Genomic DNA, 20,093 nt, shown 5'->3' on the forward strand with positions numbered 1-20,093 from the left:
AAAAAAGGGGAGAAATATTAAGGTGTTAATCATTTTGACACACTGCTTTTTAAGTCCTGGAACCAAATGTTATTAATGCACTGTTAAATTATTAGTGTACTGCAATGAAAACCACCATAGGAATTTATTGTCAGTAGCCCTTTAATTTTATAGAGTAGCGTACACTCTAGATGTGCTGTCTTTTGAGAACAGATGATGATATCTTTTCATTATATGCTCTTAAACCACTTTCATTTAAAATAATTTTGACACCTCAATTAATAACTGTTTTAAATGTAAGATTTTTTTAAGCAGTAACCATTTTTCTCTTTGCATGTATGTCTAATAGGTGACAAATATGTTATCAGAAATAAGGAAATAGTATTATTTGCTAGAACAGAAGACTGAGGTGATTTGTATTGTTTGTCACCTTTTAAATAGGGAATTTTCAATTTGTTATCAATGTTTCATTAAAACTTAATATCATGTTGTTTAAAATGGATTTGTGTTTACTCACCAGTAGTGTAATATGGCCCTGGGGTAATGACTTTTTGTTAAGTAATGTTAGTTAAAGAAAATCTGGCAATAGTTTTAGATCATTTTAAGACAGCTGTGAAGGGTTTGGATAAAGGTCATTTTCAATGATTGTGCTTAGTTAAATAAATGTGAAGGGTTTCACAATGGGAATCTTGCTTTTCAGTGTGCTGTCATAAATTTCCCCTTAACACATCTGGGAATAGGAAGTAAAATGTAGTTGTTCCTGCCTTGAAGGCAATGTATTTTATATTTTCCTTGCTTTGTTTGTTTTCCCCTTATAATGCTATTTATTCACATAACTAGAGTTCAAAGGTTTTACTTTGTCATAAATTAAATCTTCCATTCTCTGACAGTTTGTGGGACCYGCTGGATATAATTTTCAAGTGGTTGTAACTCAAAGAGTTTTTTTGCTGAGATTTAGTTGTTAAAAGTGTTAAATTTTCTGACAACTCAGCCTCTATTGTGACCCTGGTTCATTGCTTGCTCTCTCCCTTGGCCACAGCTGGCCTCTTGCTGTTCACAGCTGAAAAGTGAAATCAATGCTGGGTCTAACAAAATGCAGATGAAAGCCATTCTGATCGTATATAGTAATTTCCCGTAATTTTATCAGCCTTCAGTTTCTTAAATGATCTCTGGAAAACACTGATCATGTGAATACAATATCGAGTTTTGTGATAAAATGTCCTTTCTTTCTGAAAAATACTTTCTTTAGCATTAGCAGTGATATACAGTTCACACTGCCATAGCCCAATCTTTAAAAATACCAGTTTGGTCCTTCCCCCTTTCCCTCCTGAAGGGAAGCCCATGAAAGAGCTGCTGGCTGAATCCTGCCAGCTTTGAGCATTCGGAATCTTGCGAATTGAGGTTTTTATGTTCTACAAGGCTCAGAGCTGGAAAGTGAGAACTCTTACCACGTGTCAATCCACATTTCCATTGATCTTGCATCCCTTTTATTTTTATTTGAGCAAGACTGGTAGGAAAGCTATGTTGCAGTTATTGGTGGCAGCATATGATGTAGCTTAATGCTCCAGAGGTCACAGAACTACAATGAGTTTGATGGAAAACAGCCTTTCTCCTTATTTTAAGTGGTTCCTGCTTTGATTACAGGCATTTATTATAATTATCAAGAGATTAGTCTGTTGTTATAGAATCCTTGTAATGGAACCAGTTAAAAGAAATATAATGGCAGTTTATTGGATTTTGCAAAGGAAAAGAGAACAGATAAAGTGGTGGTTTTTAAATGGATCAACTGCTGCCTTAAGCATACTAATTTTTTCCTTTTGTTAACTTCACATTTCTTTTTGTTTTACAATTTTTAGTTATATACTAAAGAAGTCACTTTTGAAATTCTGAAGATATTTTACTTGTAACATTTTCATTGCAGTCTAATTCCAAGAAATTTAGTTGGTAAAGACATTCCTTCCAAAATGTTCTTACATGATACATATCATAGAAAGTGTACTGTCTGAAACAGCTGGTTTGCAATTTTACTCGTGTCTCCATTTAAAGACTGGCAACAAAAAGAAGTATTTTTTAGTMAAAAAAAAAAAAGCAAAATAAAGTAAAAGAAATTGTGTATCCTGTTATATCAGTTGAAGTGCAGCTAGGTTGATTTCTCTTTTATACTAGCAAAATACCATAATATTGATATAACCTGGTTAATTTCTTTCATGTTTATAGAAATTTTCCCTACTTAACAGCATATAGTTGCATTTACTGCACTTACTCCAAAAGAATAAATGTTAAGATTATAAAATAGTCAACTTCTTCAAATGTTGCAGAATACTATTTGTAACCTGGCTGTGAATGTAAGAACTAGACGATATTGGAAAAAAATAAAAAGCTTATAATCTTGGGGAGTTTTGTATTAGATGCTAGTTTATATTTCAAAATTTATGAATTTTGCAGTATGTGTAAGCATGTCTTATCCTTTCTATGAAACATTCTCTTAAAAAAATKATTATAGATCTTAAATCCTCCTGCTGAAAATGCTCTTTCCTACCCTCGCTAGCTGAGCAGTGGCACGAGTTACTCAGTACTTCTGTTAACCTGGGAAAGAAAGGCAATTGTCTCAAACCTAGTTGACATGGAGCTGTTTAATGGCAGTGGGGAGTCAGCCCTAAAATAACAGTGAAAAACCATGTAACAGTGAACTGCAAGAGTAGGATTACAAGTCTGCTACTCCAATATTTGTTGGCTGMCAGCAGAGGAGGCCTGGGGAAGAGGGTAGTATTTCCACAGGTGACTTTATCATGATACTCCCCCAGCATATCCTCTCAGCTTTCAGCAAATTGTAGCTCAGGGACTTCCTGAGCCAGAGGTGATATCCTTGAGTTTAATAACTTCTGGTGGGTTTTTTCCCATCTGTGAAAGGAAATGTCTTATCCTTCTAAGAACTCCTTTAAACTTCTGCTGAGCACGATATCACATAGCATTGAGCATGTTGTGTTAGCAATTCACACAAAGTGCACTGCCATTTGTTTTGAACCTGTTGCTTGATAACTCTATGTTCTCTCTAGGTCTTTTCTTGTGAGAAATACCAAGTGCTTGTTGTCAATTTACCATTTTGGTCCCGTTTATAACATAAAGGGTCACTATCATATCCTTCTCAGTTAAGTCTCTGTTCTTTATCTCCGGGGCTCCAAAATGGCCTTTTTCACCTTCCTGGAGGCTCCCCTAGCCGGCTGTAGCTTATTCTGGAGCAGGTCTCAGTTAATCCTTCCAGCTGGGGCTATTTTACTTTGTGTAATAGTCGGAGAGAAGAGAATGATACACATATGTACTTGCTTCTGTCTCATTCCCACCCACCCTCCCTCCTGCATCTGTAATGTGCCAGCCAGGTTGTAGCTTTATTGCCAAAAGGAAGCCAGCTGGGAATGACTAAACCTTCCTCATTGATTCAATATTTTCAAAAGGGGATAAATATAAAGATTTGGATTCTGAATTGGAACAATGTGGTAAGAGATGAGCCTGTGTCTGAGCCAGATTTGTAATTCTATGGTTGTAGCCTTTTCATTCCCCATTGCAATTAATGTTTTACTAGTGTAAAACGAGCTAGCATCTTCAGAAAGGCTGACAGTGTTCCGTTCCACATAACTTTGTTGATTCATGGGGGAAGCATGCTGTGTCTCCACCATAGCTTTGCTTGTATGATTGTATTTACTCTCAGATAGAATCAGCTGTAATGGTCTAGGCACAAATTATTATTTGTGTGTATGTTTGAGAGAGAAACCCTTTGTTGGCAAAGCCTGAAAAAAAGCAATTTTGATTTGTTGCCACAGGCTTTGGAAGTATCGCCAGACCATTGCAGGCATAGTGTTCTGTAGTGAATGGCATTGTGGTGCCTTTGGATGTTGGCATTTAGGGTATATGTGTATTTCACAGTTTGCATTTAGGGTGTATGTGTATTTCACAGTCATGAATGATGGCTCCTTTATTTTTTGATATATAATKTACAAATTAAAAAGTACTTTGCTTGCAAATATAACTTGCCAATTAAGGAAAGTGACCATGATTCTCCCCTCATGCATACACCTTGAGCACAGAATGACATACAGCAACTCTTGGGCAGAAATTAATCTAGGGAGTAAGACTTCTCAGAGCAAGGAGAGATTCCTCTTCATCTTTCTACAAATTTCTACATAGCCTGAGTGCCAAATCTCCTGGTGTTCTAGAAGTATTATGACTGAATTATACCCATTTTATTTTGATATTTGGATATGCTGTCAATATTCTCCTGCGGAGCAAAAGTAGAACACAGATTTGATATTATTCTTCAAAATTTCTTAGCTCACACCATAAAAGCATTTAATATCAGAAAGAACAATTATCTAACCTAATTGCTTTCTTCCTGCTTAATTTGAAAGATCTGTTACAGGCAGGAGAGGTTCAGGAAAGAGTTTTAGAGATGTTCACTAAAATTTTTTTATGAATGTTTATTTTCTATAAACATTTGTAGTGAAAACACCAAGTATTATAAATAAATAATAAAATAATCAACTAAAATATATAATAATTAAAATAAAAATTAAAAAATAATAAATCTACTAGCAGCTCAGCCAACATTCCTTCATAATGTTTCCTGTTTGTTCCTTGTACTCTGGGATGTCAGTGTTTCTTGTGAATCTGCTCTGAAGGCAGACTCTGAATGGTTTCATGCCATCAGCTGTTTGCATGATGGCAGAGCAGACCTTAAAGGAAGAGATGGCTGAATCTGTGCATTTGTGACTATTAACTGGTGACTGATAAACTTGAGCAAATCAGTGTCTGAGAAGCATGTGTTACTAAGAGTCACTTCTGGACCTCTTGTTTCCTTGAACATGAGATTTTTACCCTGTTTCTTTTCTACTACTGAGGCCTGTGAAGGTATTTTTGTTATCAACAAAGAAAGTTTTGTTATGCAAGGACCAATGCTGCTGGTCAAAGGCTGATCAGAAAGCATCAAGACTCTCTATCAAATAAATAAATTTTGGCAAATCATACATTCCTAATCATACTGCCTTCTGCTTTCTGCATCACTACGGAGACACACTGCTGTTGTTGTTAATGGTGGCTTTTTTCATTATCAATCTGTTGAGTTATACTTCTCATTTGGAGATAATGTTGTTTCTGTCAGGGATTAATTCATAACACAATGTGGTAAGTATGGTGGAGGATAATGCTAGAGTATTTTCATAGCATTTTACCTAGATATCATGGTACAGTGTCATTTTCCAAAGGGCACCCTTTAGCTAAATAATTACATCTAGTGATTATTTATAGTAATATAAATAGTATATGTAATATTGAAGTACTACATATATTTTTCAAGGGATAAGATAAATTGAAGGAGAATCCTTATTTTCTGTGAACAGGAAGACATTTTTGTGTGTGCCTTCCCCCCACCCAAAACCACACAAGAAACTTTAGACAAATTTAATGTTAGACTAGAGAGAGTTGTTGTTTTCGGGGTCCATAATTCAGCTTCACTGCTCCATGGGAGGATATTGTTACTAGAACAGCAGTAGAGCTGATCTATTTTGTACCTTAGTTTGTATGTGCAATCTGGAATCCCACCACTGACTGCAGAGTTCTAACAGACAACTAACTTTCTAGAGAAAGACAAGGATGCTTGCAGTCAATGATAATATGAGTATGACTAAAACAACTTAATTTAGATGGTTTGGAAAAGGAAAGTCATGGAAGGTTGTATTCTATAAATAGCCATCAGCAAAATAATATAGAGGAAAGAACTGAACTATTTGGTCTTCTGCTGATAGGATGATGAGTCTTTTGCTAGTTCACTTACACAATAGAGAAACAAAAAGGCATAGCTGTTGGGCAATACAAAGCACAGGCTTGGTGTGTGTGTTGACTGACCGAGTCGCATGTTGCTTTGGTTTCTTAGATAAAGTCTGATATTCTAGGCAAAAGCCATTCTAGAACTGTACAAGACTTACTAATTTTATTAAAAGTCCTTTAAGGCAGGAGATGAGAATAAACTCTACATTCATTTTCTGTAAAAAAAAGATTAATGATCTTTTAGAGTGATTTAGCAGCTACTCACACTGGTGTCAATTAAATAAATTTCTTACCAGGCATTCTGGAAGCTTTTCATTGTTTGTCTTTTGTGTTTGGTGGTTGGTTTCTTATATAAAGAAATAGAATAACCTCAACTAAAGTCCTGTTTTAATGTAATAAACAGCAATTTCTATATATCTTCGTCAATTATTGTTCAATCTGTGGTTTTAAAAAAAAATAGATTGATATTCTACCATCAGCACAAAACATGTTTTTTAGATATTGGTGGAATTAAGCCCCTAGAATAGGTCCTGAAACACATCTCATTTTAAATATGCTGTTGACTTTAATGGGATTTCTTATAGGCATATACTTACAGAAACATACTTCTTTTTATAATTGGGCCTAAAAATATATATTTCTTTCATAAAAGTATTTACATACTACACCACAGATTCAGATTCTCCAAAACAATAGTATTGATTTTTTATTTTGAAGTATACATAATATAGAGTATTCTCATTTTGAGTGTTTAACTGTTAAACATTCTCAAGTGCTTTAATAATATAGTCTGATTTTTGAGAGTGTCAGCTTTTTTTTATTGCTTGAATTTATATAGCTTTTGCCTCCTGAATTTCTGGAATTTAAGTTCATTATTTGGTTCAAATAAGACTTTTGGAGTCTGAATCTGGGGATTTTGAATGCTGACCCTCTGATTCTCCATTCTTGTTTTATAGAATTAAAATTATAGGCTGCTTGTTTACAAGTGGAATTTTAAACTTTTTTTTTCCCTAATTTACACAGAGATTATTTCTCTAGCTGTTGCCGATTTTGTCTTTTGGGATTCCCTTTATGAGGTCAATCAGGTGATGAAAAGATACCTCCATGTTACTTTTACTTGTAGTAATGTAAGCCTGGAACAAGTCAGTCAACTACATGCTCCATTTCTTTCATTTAACAGGACCCATATAGCCTATAATTCTACATTTTCTGAATCTTGCCTTTTGCATTTCACTCAGTCATGTGAGTTCTCTGAACTGATCCTTTCCATGACAATTTACACAAATCTTAGATGGTAGATTTTTTCATGAGAACTCCAGGTTTTTACTTCTGTAGTGTTGAGACCTTTATTACTTGATATAATAGCACAAGGATTCCTATCCTATCACTCAGCTTTTCCCAAAGCGAAATTAGTTCTCTCCATTGCCTGTGGAATGGGCCTGGGTTGATTAGTTAAATGTCAATTATGTTGACATCTCAAGTTAGACAAAAGAAACTCAACTCAGCTATCATTTGGCATAATTTCACAACCTTCACCTTCCAGTAAATTGCAACTATTAATTGCTAGTATTAACTTCCCAGATTGCGAGAAAGGAAAACAAATTCTATGAGATCACAGGCAATCTGGTCCCTGTGGAAAAAGCAGTTTTCAAAGATAAGGTGATCATCAACTTGGCAGCATCTTCGAATATAATATCTATTGAGCTACACAGGGGACATCTGGAGCAGCTAGATGAATCCAGAGGTTACAAAAGAGTGAAGTTGGTGACGAATGAAGAGTACAAACTTTTTTTTTGCCCAGATTGGTCATTAGAATTTGGAGAATCTCTGAGGCTGACATGACCTATGCATTTTCGTCCTAGTTGGTCATTAGAATTTGGAGAATCTCTGAGTCTGACATGACCTATGCCATGGTTTTTAAGCTATATGTGAGTTTTCAGCACTTCAAGACCAGCTCTTTTCAAGGATTTGTGACACCAGAGCTTTGGCACAAAATTTTCTGAATTATCCAGATTCACGGGTCAGATAAAGTAAATAAAAATTGCCATCACCAAATTACCTTCAAACCCAGGTATAGACTGAGTCCAGCTCCTTTTTGTCCTGCTTTGTYCCACTTATTAATTACTCTTAGAATATTGTCTTTTCTCAACTCATCATTTGCATTTCACAGTTGTGTGAAATTTTTGATTTTTGCTTTGTCTGCCATGCTATGAAGGGAGAGCAGCACATCCTTCTGTTCCCAGGTGTGTGGCTCCTCCCCTCATCAATTGTCTAATTCAGTACTGAATCCGTCAGTAAGCTATCCTTTCTGCTGTAATAATATATGGGTTTGAACTCCTTTCTCATTTTTAATTTTCTGTATGAACGACAGTAATGAAGTCTCAGAAAAAAAAAAACAAACCAACAACCTGCAATGAACATGTAAAGGATAAATCCACTTAATTAGCAAGATTGAGGATTGTAACTGCTCATGGTTATTCAACACAGAAAATTGGGGGAGGATTGTATAAATTTATTAAAATGCTGCTGATGATTTTTCTTGAACTGTAGTATTCATTTAAGAACATACACAATATAGCCCAATACACATTCCGTAATATATTTGTAAAGCATATCCCTGTAGGGAGTCGTACTATACAATAGCAACTAAACTGTGAATGTGCATGAGAAATGCAGAAGTTTCATATGGTCATGTCACAGATTTGTGCTACAGATAAGGGAAAAAGCATCTATATCTCATGATCGTTGCACAGAACTCTGTAACAGCTTTAGTTAAAAGGAAGGAAAACATTAAAAAGTATACCCAGAGTAATAGATTGCCAAATATTTTGTATACACAAATTCTTTAGAGTATATGTTGCTTGTTTTTCAGAACTCACAAAAATAGCAATTGTATTTCAAGACAGAAAACAAGAAAATTATAATTTGGTGTCATCTCTTYTTTTCTTTTTTTCCAATGTCACATATGCTGATTCTCGTGTAATATTTTCAGAGCCCAAAATAAATCACTAGGTCACGCTGATATATTTTGGGATGTTATATAGAAGACTGTTTCTATACTTCTGAAGAACCTCTTGACTGTCAAAAATAAAGTATAAATAGAAAAGTTTTGATTTACTTGCCAAGCTGGCTTTTTAGCTCTCACAGAAATTCCCAGGAACAAAAAAGATCAAAGTTAAGATTACTTCAGTATTTTTTTGATAGGATTGTAAACATGGTCTCTATTAAAAATTCTATTGCACTCATAGCCATGTCTCTTGGCAAATGCTTATTTCATCAATACAAGCTATATTTGGGGATAGGAATAATGGTTTATTCATCAGACAAGGGATATCCACTAACTGGGCCGTTATGTTTCAGTTCTTAAGAACTACATTAGTTTTAAAGCAAGATATGTGCTTTCTCTTAACTTATGTTATACTTCTGGATGATACTCAGAACAAAAATAAATCTGTACCAAAAAACTTGCAGGAGATGTAAAACTTCAGACTTCTATAAATTTTAAATTCAAGTACTTCCAATTTCCAAGCTTTAAATGGCATTTTGCAAATAAAAAAAAAATCATTCTTTTAAAATAGTGTATTATTAGACTTGCACTTTAATAAACAGCTCTGCATGATGGAAATTAAAACAATTGCCAAAGTAAAACTTTATTATTTATTTATTAGATTTTGATTACTGTTGCTGTTTGTTGTCAGGCCTCAAGGAAGCTGATTATTTCATCTCAATGCCAGGTTAACAAGTTAGTTGTCTTTAAAAAGGTACAGCTTGAATAATTTATAAAAGTTTGAAATAGTAATTCATTATGGGTTTTTAAGAAATGATGTGTGTGTATATATATATATATATATATATATATATATATATAAAGAGCTCTTAGTTTTAGAATAATTCCTTAAATATATTTAGATAAAACATTTTCTTCTAATGAAAGACTTTAAGAAACTAAATTTCTATTCCTGGATTCCACAACTTTAGAGCTGTGACTTACAAACAGCAGTAACTAATGAGATAACGAGTCCTAGCTGTCTATCTCAACCGTGCTGTTTCTGTTAAAAGTGCAGCTCTGGATTTTTTGACAAGTCATTGCTGATTTGTCTTGAAACTGGACTGTAATTTGTATGCTCAGTAGGCTCTTCAATATTCTTTCACGAGAAATTCAGACACCTTAATCTGTGCATGTGGAGTGGAGCAGACAGCTGGGACAGCATCCTCATCAGCAGTCACATATGTTATCCCTACTTACAAGTCTGCACCTTTAGTGTTTGACCTTTAAGTAAGCCAATGAGGCACCAAAGTTTTCAAGAGCTTCAGCAAGCTCTTTTACTTTGGATGCCCACTTGGAAATCTGGGGACTATTTCTCATTTGTCCAAGCATACTAATCCTAACTGAACAAAATTTTAGCTACTTGTAACTCTTCTAAAATTGCAGAAAAGTCATAACAACTCCAATTTTTTTTTTATTACCTAGGACACTCTTGTCCCTAGATATATATTTAATATGATATATAAAGTCTTGAAATACAGAGTAACTTGTTTCTATTGTAAAAACTCTCTGCTTCATTAGTGCAATTGCAAGATCTCAGAATTTCTGCATCATGCTGATGTAGGCTGTATGGGGGTGACATTAAGAGCAAGCTCAGGAGTGATCCCAACCTCCAGCTTTGTTTATTGGAGTTTCTTAATGGAGTGGTAACGGTCATTCAGAATTCGGTGGGAAAATGGATTGTTGTGCTTTGGGTTTTTTTTTTTTTTTTTTTTTGCAATTTCTCTTCAGAAAAGGTAGGAAAAAACTGCTGAAAGAATCCAGCTGTATTCATTCCATTCAGAGCAAAACATTCTATCATCCGCAAAGCAGTGCAGTTAGTGCTTATGCAGAAGGCAAAGGAGGAGGGTGTCTCTGTGAGATTTTAATAAATTGTTCTCTCAGTCTTCCCTTTTCTGTTTGACAACCAAACCAATCAAATACTAAAAGACCACAGATAGGCAAGGGTCATTTTGGGCAGGAGTTGAGATTTGGGTTGTTTTTTTCTAATTAATCTTTATGCAAAAAAGAAGTCAGACAATAAGAGGCAAAGCTTAACTGCAGGAAAGAATTATCTTGCTTTCCGGCACTATAAACACCAGTTTGTTTGGATTTTCTGCAACCATTTTTCACCTTCCCCAAGTAGAATAGAGTTACCACGCTTCCTACTCAAATGCAGTTTTGATGTTCTTGGCTAAAAAGAAGTAGTGAGCTGCACTAGTAGATGAATCCTGTCTATGGAATTGTTGCTCAAAGAATATTAATGTTTGAAGATCAAAGGATGAGTGACAGTTGAAAAAACCCCAAACTTAATTCTGCAAATATCTTAAACACCATAAGAAATAAGAAATATTTAAAATATCTTGTGTCTATTAAAGCTAATCTTGTTTGAAAAATAGCATCTTTATGGCAAAATGAATAGTTGTCCTAAAACTTCTTCTATTTAATTTATTAAATCAGCATTTTACTTTGCTAATATTAAGATAAATAATTATTTTCTGAGATGTTTATCTCATTACTTATGGATTATAGCTATAAAATTGCACAATACTTTTCAGACAATTTTGACAAAAAGTTGTATTATTTCATGAGGTTTCCTATTTTTGAGTTCAGAGGGTACCACTTTTATTTTTCCTTTAATTTGACACATAATGTGCTTAATAAACAAATTAATTTTTCTACCAGTAGGTAAAATGCCTGTAAAAGCAGTAGAAGAGTTGAGTGGAAATTTCATTCTGAAATCCATTTAAATCAGAAAACCTTATTTTGAACAAGTCTTCTGGTAAAAAATACATGATGGTAGAAGTTCCTATGAAAATACCTGATTTTTTCTTTTTCATTTTTCTAAATTAATGGAAGTCTTCAAATGTTTTTCTATATAACTTGAGGAAATTGCATCTTTCATTTAGCTGAACTGTATATAGTGTCCTACTATTGCCCATTAATATTTGGATAGATTTGCCAAACTTCTCTCTCATTGCTTTTTATTTATGTTTTATGTTAAATCAATTCAATAATTTAAGAATTTCTACTTACCTTTAGTTTTACTTTGTAGACATTTGAGTTATTGCCACTTCCATTGCTATTTCTAAAAGACATGTGGCTTTTTTTTCTCTCTATTTTTTCCCTACATATAGCTTTATGTTTGGTTAGCCTTATTTCCCTACAACTGCTGCTTCTTGGTATAAGTTTACTACTATTTAATAATACAGCAGCCATTCCAGAGTGATCAACTTATTCTGAAGAACTAAGCTTTATAAAAAACCTAGGTAATCAGTAAATTGTTAATCCGTGTTCATTTGTGTATTCATTATGAGTTTATTCCTTCAAACTCTATATAATACACTAAAATCCATAATTCTGGGATTTTACTGCCTTACAAGTTTGTGGTTCAAGTACTACCATAGCTAAAATTAACATCTCTATTGTCACAGCCTCCCTTTCACATCTACTGGCATTACTCTCCTTTCTAGCATCTCATCTAACGGAAGATTAATTGAAACGGAATGATTTCTCTTTACAGCTTTTGATGTGCCCTCAATTTTTTCTCTGAAATGAAGTCACAGAAGTTTCAGGAGTTGTAAAATTGCATTAAGAGTGTGTATTGAACGTATATTTTCCCAGTGCCTTAAGAAGAAAATAAAAGCCACATAAATCACTCCTTCCTTTCTGACGGGGGTGTTACCCTTTGAAACAGTTCTTAGAAAGTTCTTCATAAATTTGGTGGATCTTGAATCCTTAGTCATCTTCTGATAATTTTTGCTTTCTTTCATTTGTAGCAAATTCTCTGTTGTCTTAGCTTTGTCCTTCATTATTAGTGCAACACCATTAGAAACATGATCACAGAAGAGAAACTGTTGGCAATTCTCTTTCTGCTTTTCAAAGGTGACTCTTCTGCTCCTGTTCTGATGACCAGTAGTAGTATTTGCTGTTAGTTCAAGTTTCTCTGTGCTCTATTTCATCCTTCTTTCAAAGTCCAAGTGGGAATCCTTCCTCTCCTTCACCATCTTTTTCAGTTTTCATGACATTGGGTGTTTCTCAGATTCATTACATCTTTATTCCCTGTGTTTATCTTTCCAGTTTTTAATATTATTTACAATTACTATATCTATTGCAACATTACTTCTGAAGCTTATTTGCTCCTTTGTTGTTACAGGAGGCTTCTGCTACTTGGATCTTCTGGCAAATAGGCAAAATATTTTGGCTTGTACTTTTTAACTGTTACAAATATTGCATAAGTATTTTTGGTTTTTTGTACTTCAAGTTTTACTTACTTACTTTTTTAAATGTCATTCATTTGGGGTTTTTTTTTTGTATTACATTAGCTGAACACTTTATACTTTCCAAATATGGATATTTTTCCCTCATTTCTCAAAACACAGTTGTAATTCCACACTGTGAAAAGAATAATTCTTCTTTTTCAAAATATGTCACATAAAAGCAACCAGGACTAATTCTTGAAATTATAGATCATAAATTCCATGCCTTTTCTGGTATTTTCCCAGTATTACTAAGACTATGGATTCTCTGAGATCCTTCCAGTTCTGTGACCCACCTCCTTTTCAAAAGAACTTTTTCCCCTTCTCCCATGCCTGCAGGCTTGTTTCTCTTCATTAATATATTCAAACTTAATCTCTTCCATCTGGCAGCCTGTCCTCTGGGCTGCAGTCTGAGAATCTTTTATGGATATGTGTACTACTACTCTCCACTGTTTGTGTTTGCCACTCATTACTGTTTATGTTTGCTACACTGCACCTTCTACACAAACAGGGACTGGCTGTCAGCCACACAGCTGCTGTCACAGATGCTGAATGGCCCAGGCTGGACAAAGACTTGCAGTTTAGGAAAGCTAGTATTCATAAGTCCAAGAAAAAGCCCATGCAGCTATGGCCATAGGAGTTAATAGAAAATATTTTCAGAAATTGAAATGTTCAAGTCATGGGGAGAGGGAGTACTTCACTGTGCAGGCTGACTTGACATTCCTCTTAATTGTTTGGTGGTAGAGCAGTCCACAGTTTCTCCTCTGAGAGGGTAATTGAGCCACCTGAAACACCAGTTTGTCTAAACAATCTTTGTCCCCATATATAAGGAAGGTGTGTGTAGTACGGCAGTAAAGAATATGATGCAGAATTCTGGGCAGATCTGAGTTTTAGAGCCATCTGCACTGGAGACACTTCAAAGCTGTTTGCTCCAACTTATCAAAGTCCACCTTGTCTACCGGGGGAGGCATAATACCGCTTTGCCTTTCCATCCCATGCTGGCCAAGAAAAATTTATTTGAAGTAGGAGAACATAGACATCGAGCTGTCAAGTGGGCATCAATGATGACAGTGGCAGTGAACCAAAATTTATAATCCTCCAATATGTAGTCCAATAGGGCTTGTTCCATTAAAACATGTACTTTCTTTGTCTTTATTAGCTGTATGGAATACTGCACATCTGAAATTTGGGATTAAGTTACAACACACACAGCATCCCAAATATTCTTTTTCATTGTTAGTAGCCTTGTAGTATTACTAGTTTCATGCCAGTTCTCGTTATGATGAGAAAGGTTTATATTGGATTATACTATCATTTGTAAGGAAATTATCTTTGACAGTTAAACTCATCATGCAGACTTCTTTCGGTCATGTGTTTTAGGGTACATTTTAAATAACTATTCTGTTGAAGGGGTATAGATATATTTCTCTTTTCTTAAAAGTCTTTAGAAGTAGCTCATAAATGATGCTATAAACTTCTAGTTATTAAAAAAAAATCATTATGGCATGCTTAATATGCAAACAAGCCTGATTCAAAATGACACTGGATTGTTATGGAGGAATGAGAAAATACATGTAATCTAGTTGGCTGTGGAAATATGGATTATTAAGAATATACATTATTAAGGAAAGTAAAGCTTATTGAAATATTGTACTTGTCACAGAAATGAATTACTAAAATTACTTGATTTAGTCAAGTCACTTTTGGGAAAAATGTATTGTAGCAGAAAGAGATATGGGCAATTTGCAGACATACTCTCTTCCAGGACTGATTTGTACCTAACACAGCATTAGAAAATGTTGTTCTGCTAAATTTACAGCCATCATTTAGAACTACCTAACAGCTAACTAAATTCCTGAAAAATCTTAAAGCCTGAGCAATATCCACAGAATTAGTATATAAATATTTCTGAAGTACTATTCTCTATGGGCTAGACAATTTAGCACTGATTCAGTCCATGGCACTGTACTTCTAAAGAGGGTTAAATTCTTTGTTTTAGACTGGAACTAGTACTTACTAGTATTTTTAATCTAATCTAGGAATGTAATAATATTTTAAGAAAATCACATAAATTTTTCTGCCTGTTATTTAAATTGTGAAACTCAGTTATTCAAAACTTTCTGCAAGTATAGCCATCATCTTTTGAAGTATCTGCTTTCTTTCAAACAACAGGGTATGGAAAGTATCTTGTCTTTTGTTAATGATTTTGCTCAAAGAGTCAAAAATAAATCTTAGATCAACCAGTTAAGATTCAGAAACCTTTTCTTTAGGATTAAGATACAATTTTCCACTACCTGGAAGCATGTAGTAACGTTCTAGGATAGGCTTCTGTAGAAAACTGTAGGAAGAAACTTCAGTGCTGTCTTAAAAGTCATATAATTTGTGATTAGAAATGATGTTTCTGTTCTGTTTTCTCAAAATTTTAATTTTTCACCCTTATTACGTTTCAAGCTTCAATCCCTGGTGACCTTGTAATGTTTTTTCAGATCTGCAGAATAGACTTAATCCTCTGAAAATTTCATCACTTCCATGCTTAACACTTCATTAAAATAGTGCCTTTAAAATCTGGTTTACTTTAAGCTGAGAATATACAGTGTTGTTCAGACTGATTGATCAAAGTAATGAATTACCAGATTAAACACAGACCATATTAAAAATCTAGTCTTTTAGTCTCTGAATATTTCTTAATTTCATCAAGATTTTTATTATTGCATAGTTAGATCATTCTTATCAACCTAAGAGTCCTTTTTTATTGCTGCCAATACAAAAAAAATTCTCATTTCAGAGATATGAAAAGGAATTCATTAATATTTTTACTCCAGTTATATCATTACTACTCTTAAATGGAAGTTTCTCATCTTTCAAAAAACCACTGAAATTGCCTCCTCACTGCTTGTAGATAAGTAAAATGCCTGTTTGCAAGGCAGCAATAAAAGTAGGACCTTCATACAGAATATAGCGAAATCATATCATGCACTCAAGAAGCATATAGTGAAAATGCCATTCTGAATGCAAAAAACTAACATTGACTAAAAATTATGGTGTGCTGGTTCTAAAAATGTGTAAGTGGCTAAAAGGTTGTGAGATCCAATCTCCTTGGTCCTTGGTCCCCCAGAACTGATCCAGGTCTCACAACAGCAGTTAATAAAGTTGGACAATAACTAATGAACGCATTAAAAAATGTGCTTAAGTGGATTGTAAAAAAAAATGAAAAGGTCTCTTCTACATTGGCATATTTCTACTTTTTTTTTTTTTTCTGGAAATGGCTACCAGCATATAGCTTCTCAAAATGACGGCAATATAGAAAACAGTGGCTGAAGTAACAACTAGAAAAATCCAGCAAAAATGTAGCCCATATTAATGAGTTGAGAACTTTTTACTCTTTTTTTTTTTTTTTTTTTTTTTTTTTTTTTTACTCTTTATTTTATTCGCCTTTTGATCATGTACCTCCAGGGTATTAAAAGTAGATTGAAAATGACTGGTTTAAAGCAGTGGTTCCCTAGTTAGGGTCTGCAAGGTCATGGTCTGCAGAATAATTTAAAGTGTATAACCTGTTCAATTATGAGTTTGATGATAAGGATGCATCCACAAACATTTTGGGTCCTTACTAGTGATCAAAAATGCTTTTAAAATGTTGACTTAGAATGCAGCTTTGCCCAAATAGCTTGTAAAAAAAAAGTGGGAGCTTTGTGTTAACAAGGTCAAGAAGTTGTCAAGGTCAAGAAAGTAGAGCTGGTCAGTTCTTTAGAACCAAAAGTGAATAACAGATGGTTATATATGTGTATGTTTTAGCTGTAACATAGATTAACAATGGCTTATATCATTCTACAGGAGTTTAATATTCTTTTGAATGTAAAAAGGTAATGCAACACAAAGATGGCCATGGTTGTTAATGGCTTGTATTAGCTGGGAGCTATAAAATCATCCTAGTACTCTGTTAGTGCTGGAATAATAATTTACCAAGACAATTACCACATGGTGAAACTTTTTTGCTGCTCTAATTCAGTGTTATTAATAATGAATAAAATTGCAATTTTCTCAGGTTGCTAGGGGCAGTGGGGAATTATTTCAATGAATATTTCAGCACATTWGTTTAATCATAGTTCCACAAAATTCAAGTGGGCAATATTTTATACTTTTAAGTTCAGTCTGCTAAAGGACCATAGTCATTAAATTGCAAACTATTTGCACTGAGGTCCATTCTATGATTTACAAGCCTTGTTAAAAATACTGTAAAAGAAAGCAAGCTGTGCCATTAATTCTTGTAATTTGATGCTGCATTTGTTAATGGGTTCAGTGTGATTAATGTTTTTAGCAGCAGGCAGAACATTTTGAGATAGGCAGTGCTGGGATTTGTAATACATAAATGCATGTAAAGAAAGCTAGAATATTTTAAGTTTTAGTACATGTTTTTACAAGATTGTATTCCTGAAATGGGAAAGCAGCAGTGAAATTATACTATAATGTATGTAAATACAGTTCAAGCTGTGGTAGGTGCTGATGTGTGCATTCTTTATTTTCCAGCCAACTGCATGACTTCTGGCGCTTGGATTACTGGGAAGATGATTTGCGCCGACGGAGGCGCTTTGTTCGCAATGCTTTTGGGTCTACTCATGCTGATGCTCTCCTAAAAGCCGCTGTGGAATATGGTCAGTATTAACTCACGCTTAAAAATATAGCTCATGATGTTTTCTTTGTGTCCAGAAATGCCTGAGAATTGTGTCCCTTCTTTTTCAAGGACAGTATTGAGAATTCCTAGAACAATGTATTCTTAGAAAAGGAATTCTTTCAATTCTTACACTTTATGGAACCAGAAGACTTTGAGCTTGTGAGCTGTTAAATGCCCTGATTCCCAAGTGATTCGTATTATATTTCCCTAGCATTCCCAGATGCTAATTTTGAGACAGTGGCAAAAAGCAACTAAACTTCTTTCTCTGGAGTGACTGAATGAAAAAGGTCATCAAACTAATATGTTATACAAGTTCCACTGCAAACATTTTGTGAATGAGGAAATTTTATCCTGGCATGCATAATTTCAGCCAAAATTTTTTTTTTTTTTTTCAAATAATGAAATACAGAAGAATCTATTAACAATAATAATTTTTAAGGATAACTTGTGATCTGAATAGTGAACTGAATACATAGAAGCTTCAGTGTTAGAAACTGAAGAATTATAAGATGTTTGATTTTTCACAGAGATGTAGCCAGAATATAAAAGGGGAATGAGGAATGTGCATAAAAGTTCCTTTATATCATGTAAAAGTTTCAGATGTTTGTGACTGCTGTACAGCAGACTGAACTTGAAAACTCAAAAAAACTCTCTAACGCATCAAAGACAAGGATTTCTTTAAAAATATTGAGGTTTTTTTTCTGGTTGGTTGGTTGGTTGGTTTCTTATCTGTAGAGCTGAAAAGAAAATGCTAAGATTCTTTAGCATTTAGGACTAAAAAATTGAAGTAATCATTCACAAAGCAAGTTGAACCCTTCATCTGATGTTTAGCCAAAGGCTAATGTTGCCAAAAGTTTTGAATATGATAGATAGAAAGCTAACTCTGCATGACCTACACTTTTCGCCAACTTTGCGCTTGTAAGGGAAATAGCTGTGATCCAAACAAGGTTAGGCATATGAATTAATACCTCTGTGCAGTTATACTTACTTAAATGTGAAGGCTATCATGTGCAGGACTTCAGGTCATAAACTGTTCTAAGGTGGGTTAAGGAAGCCATTTCCCTCATTAGTACATGATATTTCATATTTTACAAAGGCTTATTTTCTCCACGTTCTTCCAAAACATCAAGATAGAGATTTTATGAAAGTCAGGTACAAAACTCTGGTAATTTCTGTTCTGCTTTTGAAAAGCAAATAATCACGAAAACCATGGACTGTATAGATATAYAACACCTGTTAGTGCATTCAACATACATGAAAATTAAAACTCAGGTGTGTACACAGATGGTGCACATCAAACTTAGTGGTTGCATAAAAATTAACAACAGACAGAAGTTTTCAGTTAAAGAAATAGTTCTAACTTTTCATGTATGTATTAAAATTACCATAGCATTTTAAAGCAGCATTGATTAAAGTATTCATGGATTCTGTCTAGATATACTTACTTTTCAGAGGCTTAAGACTTTGGATTTTAATACTGAAACTTTTAGCTGACCTTTCTCTGTAAGAAAGCATCCTTAACACTGATGTTATTTTTATGCCTCTTGGTGTAAGTAATGATTTGAATAATTTATGAGGTTGTCATGTGAAAAGGATTTAGTGCAGTTTGATGTACTTCTAGCCTCTGGTGCTGGAATATGATTAATAAAGATCTAGAGGCAGACTTTTTTTTCCATAGGGCTTAACTTTCATTGTAGTTAGGTTTTGTTTTTTTTTTTTGGTCTTTGTTTTGATAATTTTGTTTGGAATAGTTTGATAGTAAAATGCCCCTAGCTTCCAAAACTGAGCATGACATCACACTACAGAAAGAATTGGAAGCATTTTAAAAATTAGACTGCATAGTTTTCCAGTAACAGATTTTATTTCCTGAACTCAGATACTTCTTTTGTGAGAAATAAAATATACATCAAAGCAAAATTTGTTGGGCTTTTGTTTCAATTTTTCATCTTGACTGATAACTCTAGTACAAGTAAAGCTGTTTTGAATATCAGTAAAACAGTGGAAACATCTTGCACGTTTGTTTTTTTTTTATCTGCATTGACTGTCCGTTATCATTTAGGATTCTGTGCATAAATATTGCAGTGGAGGAATGTTTAGTCAAAGCCTAAGTCAGCGAGCTCCTCAGTGTCTACAATCAAAGGCATCAACTTAAATAGGTCTGATCAGGCATTGCAGAAGAAGGCAGTCATTTCAGCTGAGCAAAAATCACAGAGCAAAGATGACAAAATTAATCAGTCATTTCTTTGGCAGTAAATAATAAGATATGCTGAGGATTGCAGATTAGAGAATGATCAGATTCCTTGGAGATGTGCCTGCTTAACACCTGATTTATCTGAGCTTGTGC

The 20,093-nt window shown here is 34.2% G+C and overlaps 1 protein-coding gene across 1 annotated transcript in view; it reads left to right on the top strand.

The window, feature by feature from the left end:
* The window catches only part of LOC130580465 (neurobeachin-like), a 251,330-nt gene that overhangs the window by 46,797 nt on the left and 184,440 nt on the right, over positions 1 to 20,093 (top strand). Inside the window, exon 5 of the mRNA XM_057377984.1 lies at positions 17,605 to 17,729. Coding sequence (XP_057233967.1) covers positions 17,605 to 17,729 — 125 coding nt within the window. The remainder of the gene's footprint in view (positions 1 to 17,604; positions 17,730 to 20,093) is intronic.

Source organism: Malurus melanocephalus, unplaced genomic scaffold, assembly GCF_030028575.1.
Source record: "Malurus melanocephalus ecotype Western Australia unplaced genomic scaffold, MMel_1.1 scaffold_336, whole genome shotgun sequence".
NCBI classification, from domain to species: domain Eukaryota; kingdom Metazoa; phylum Chordata; class Aves; order Passeriformes; family Maluridae; genus Malurus; species Malurus melanocephalus.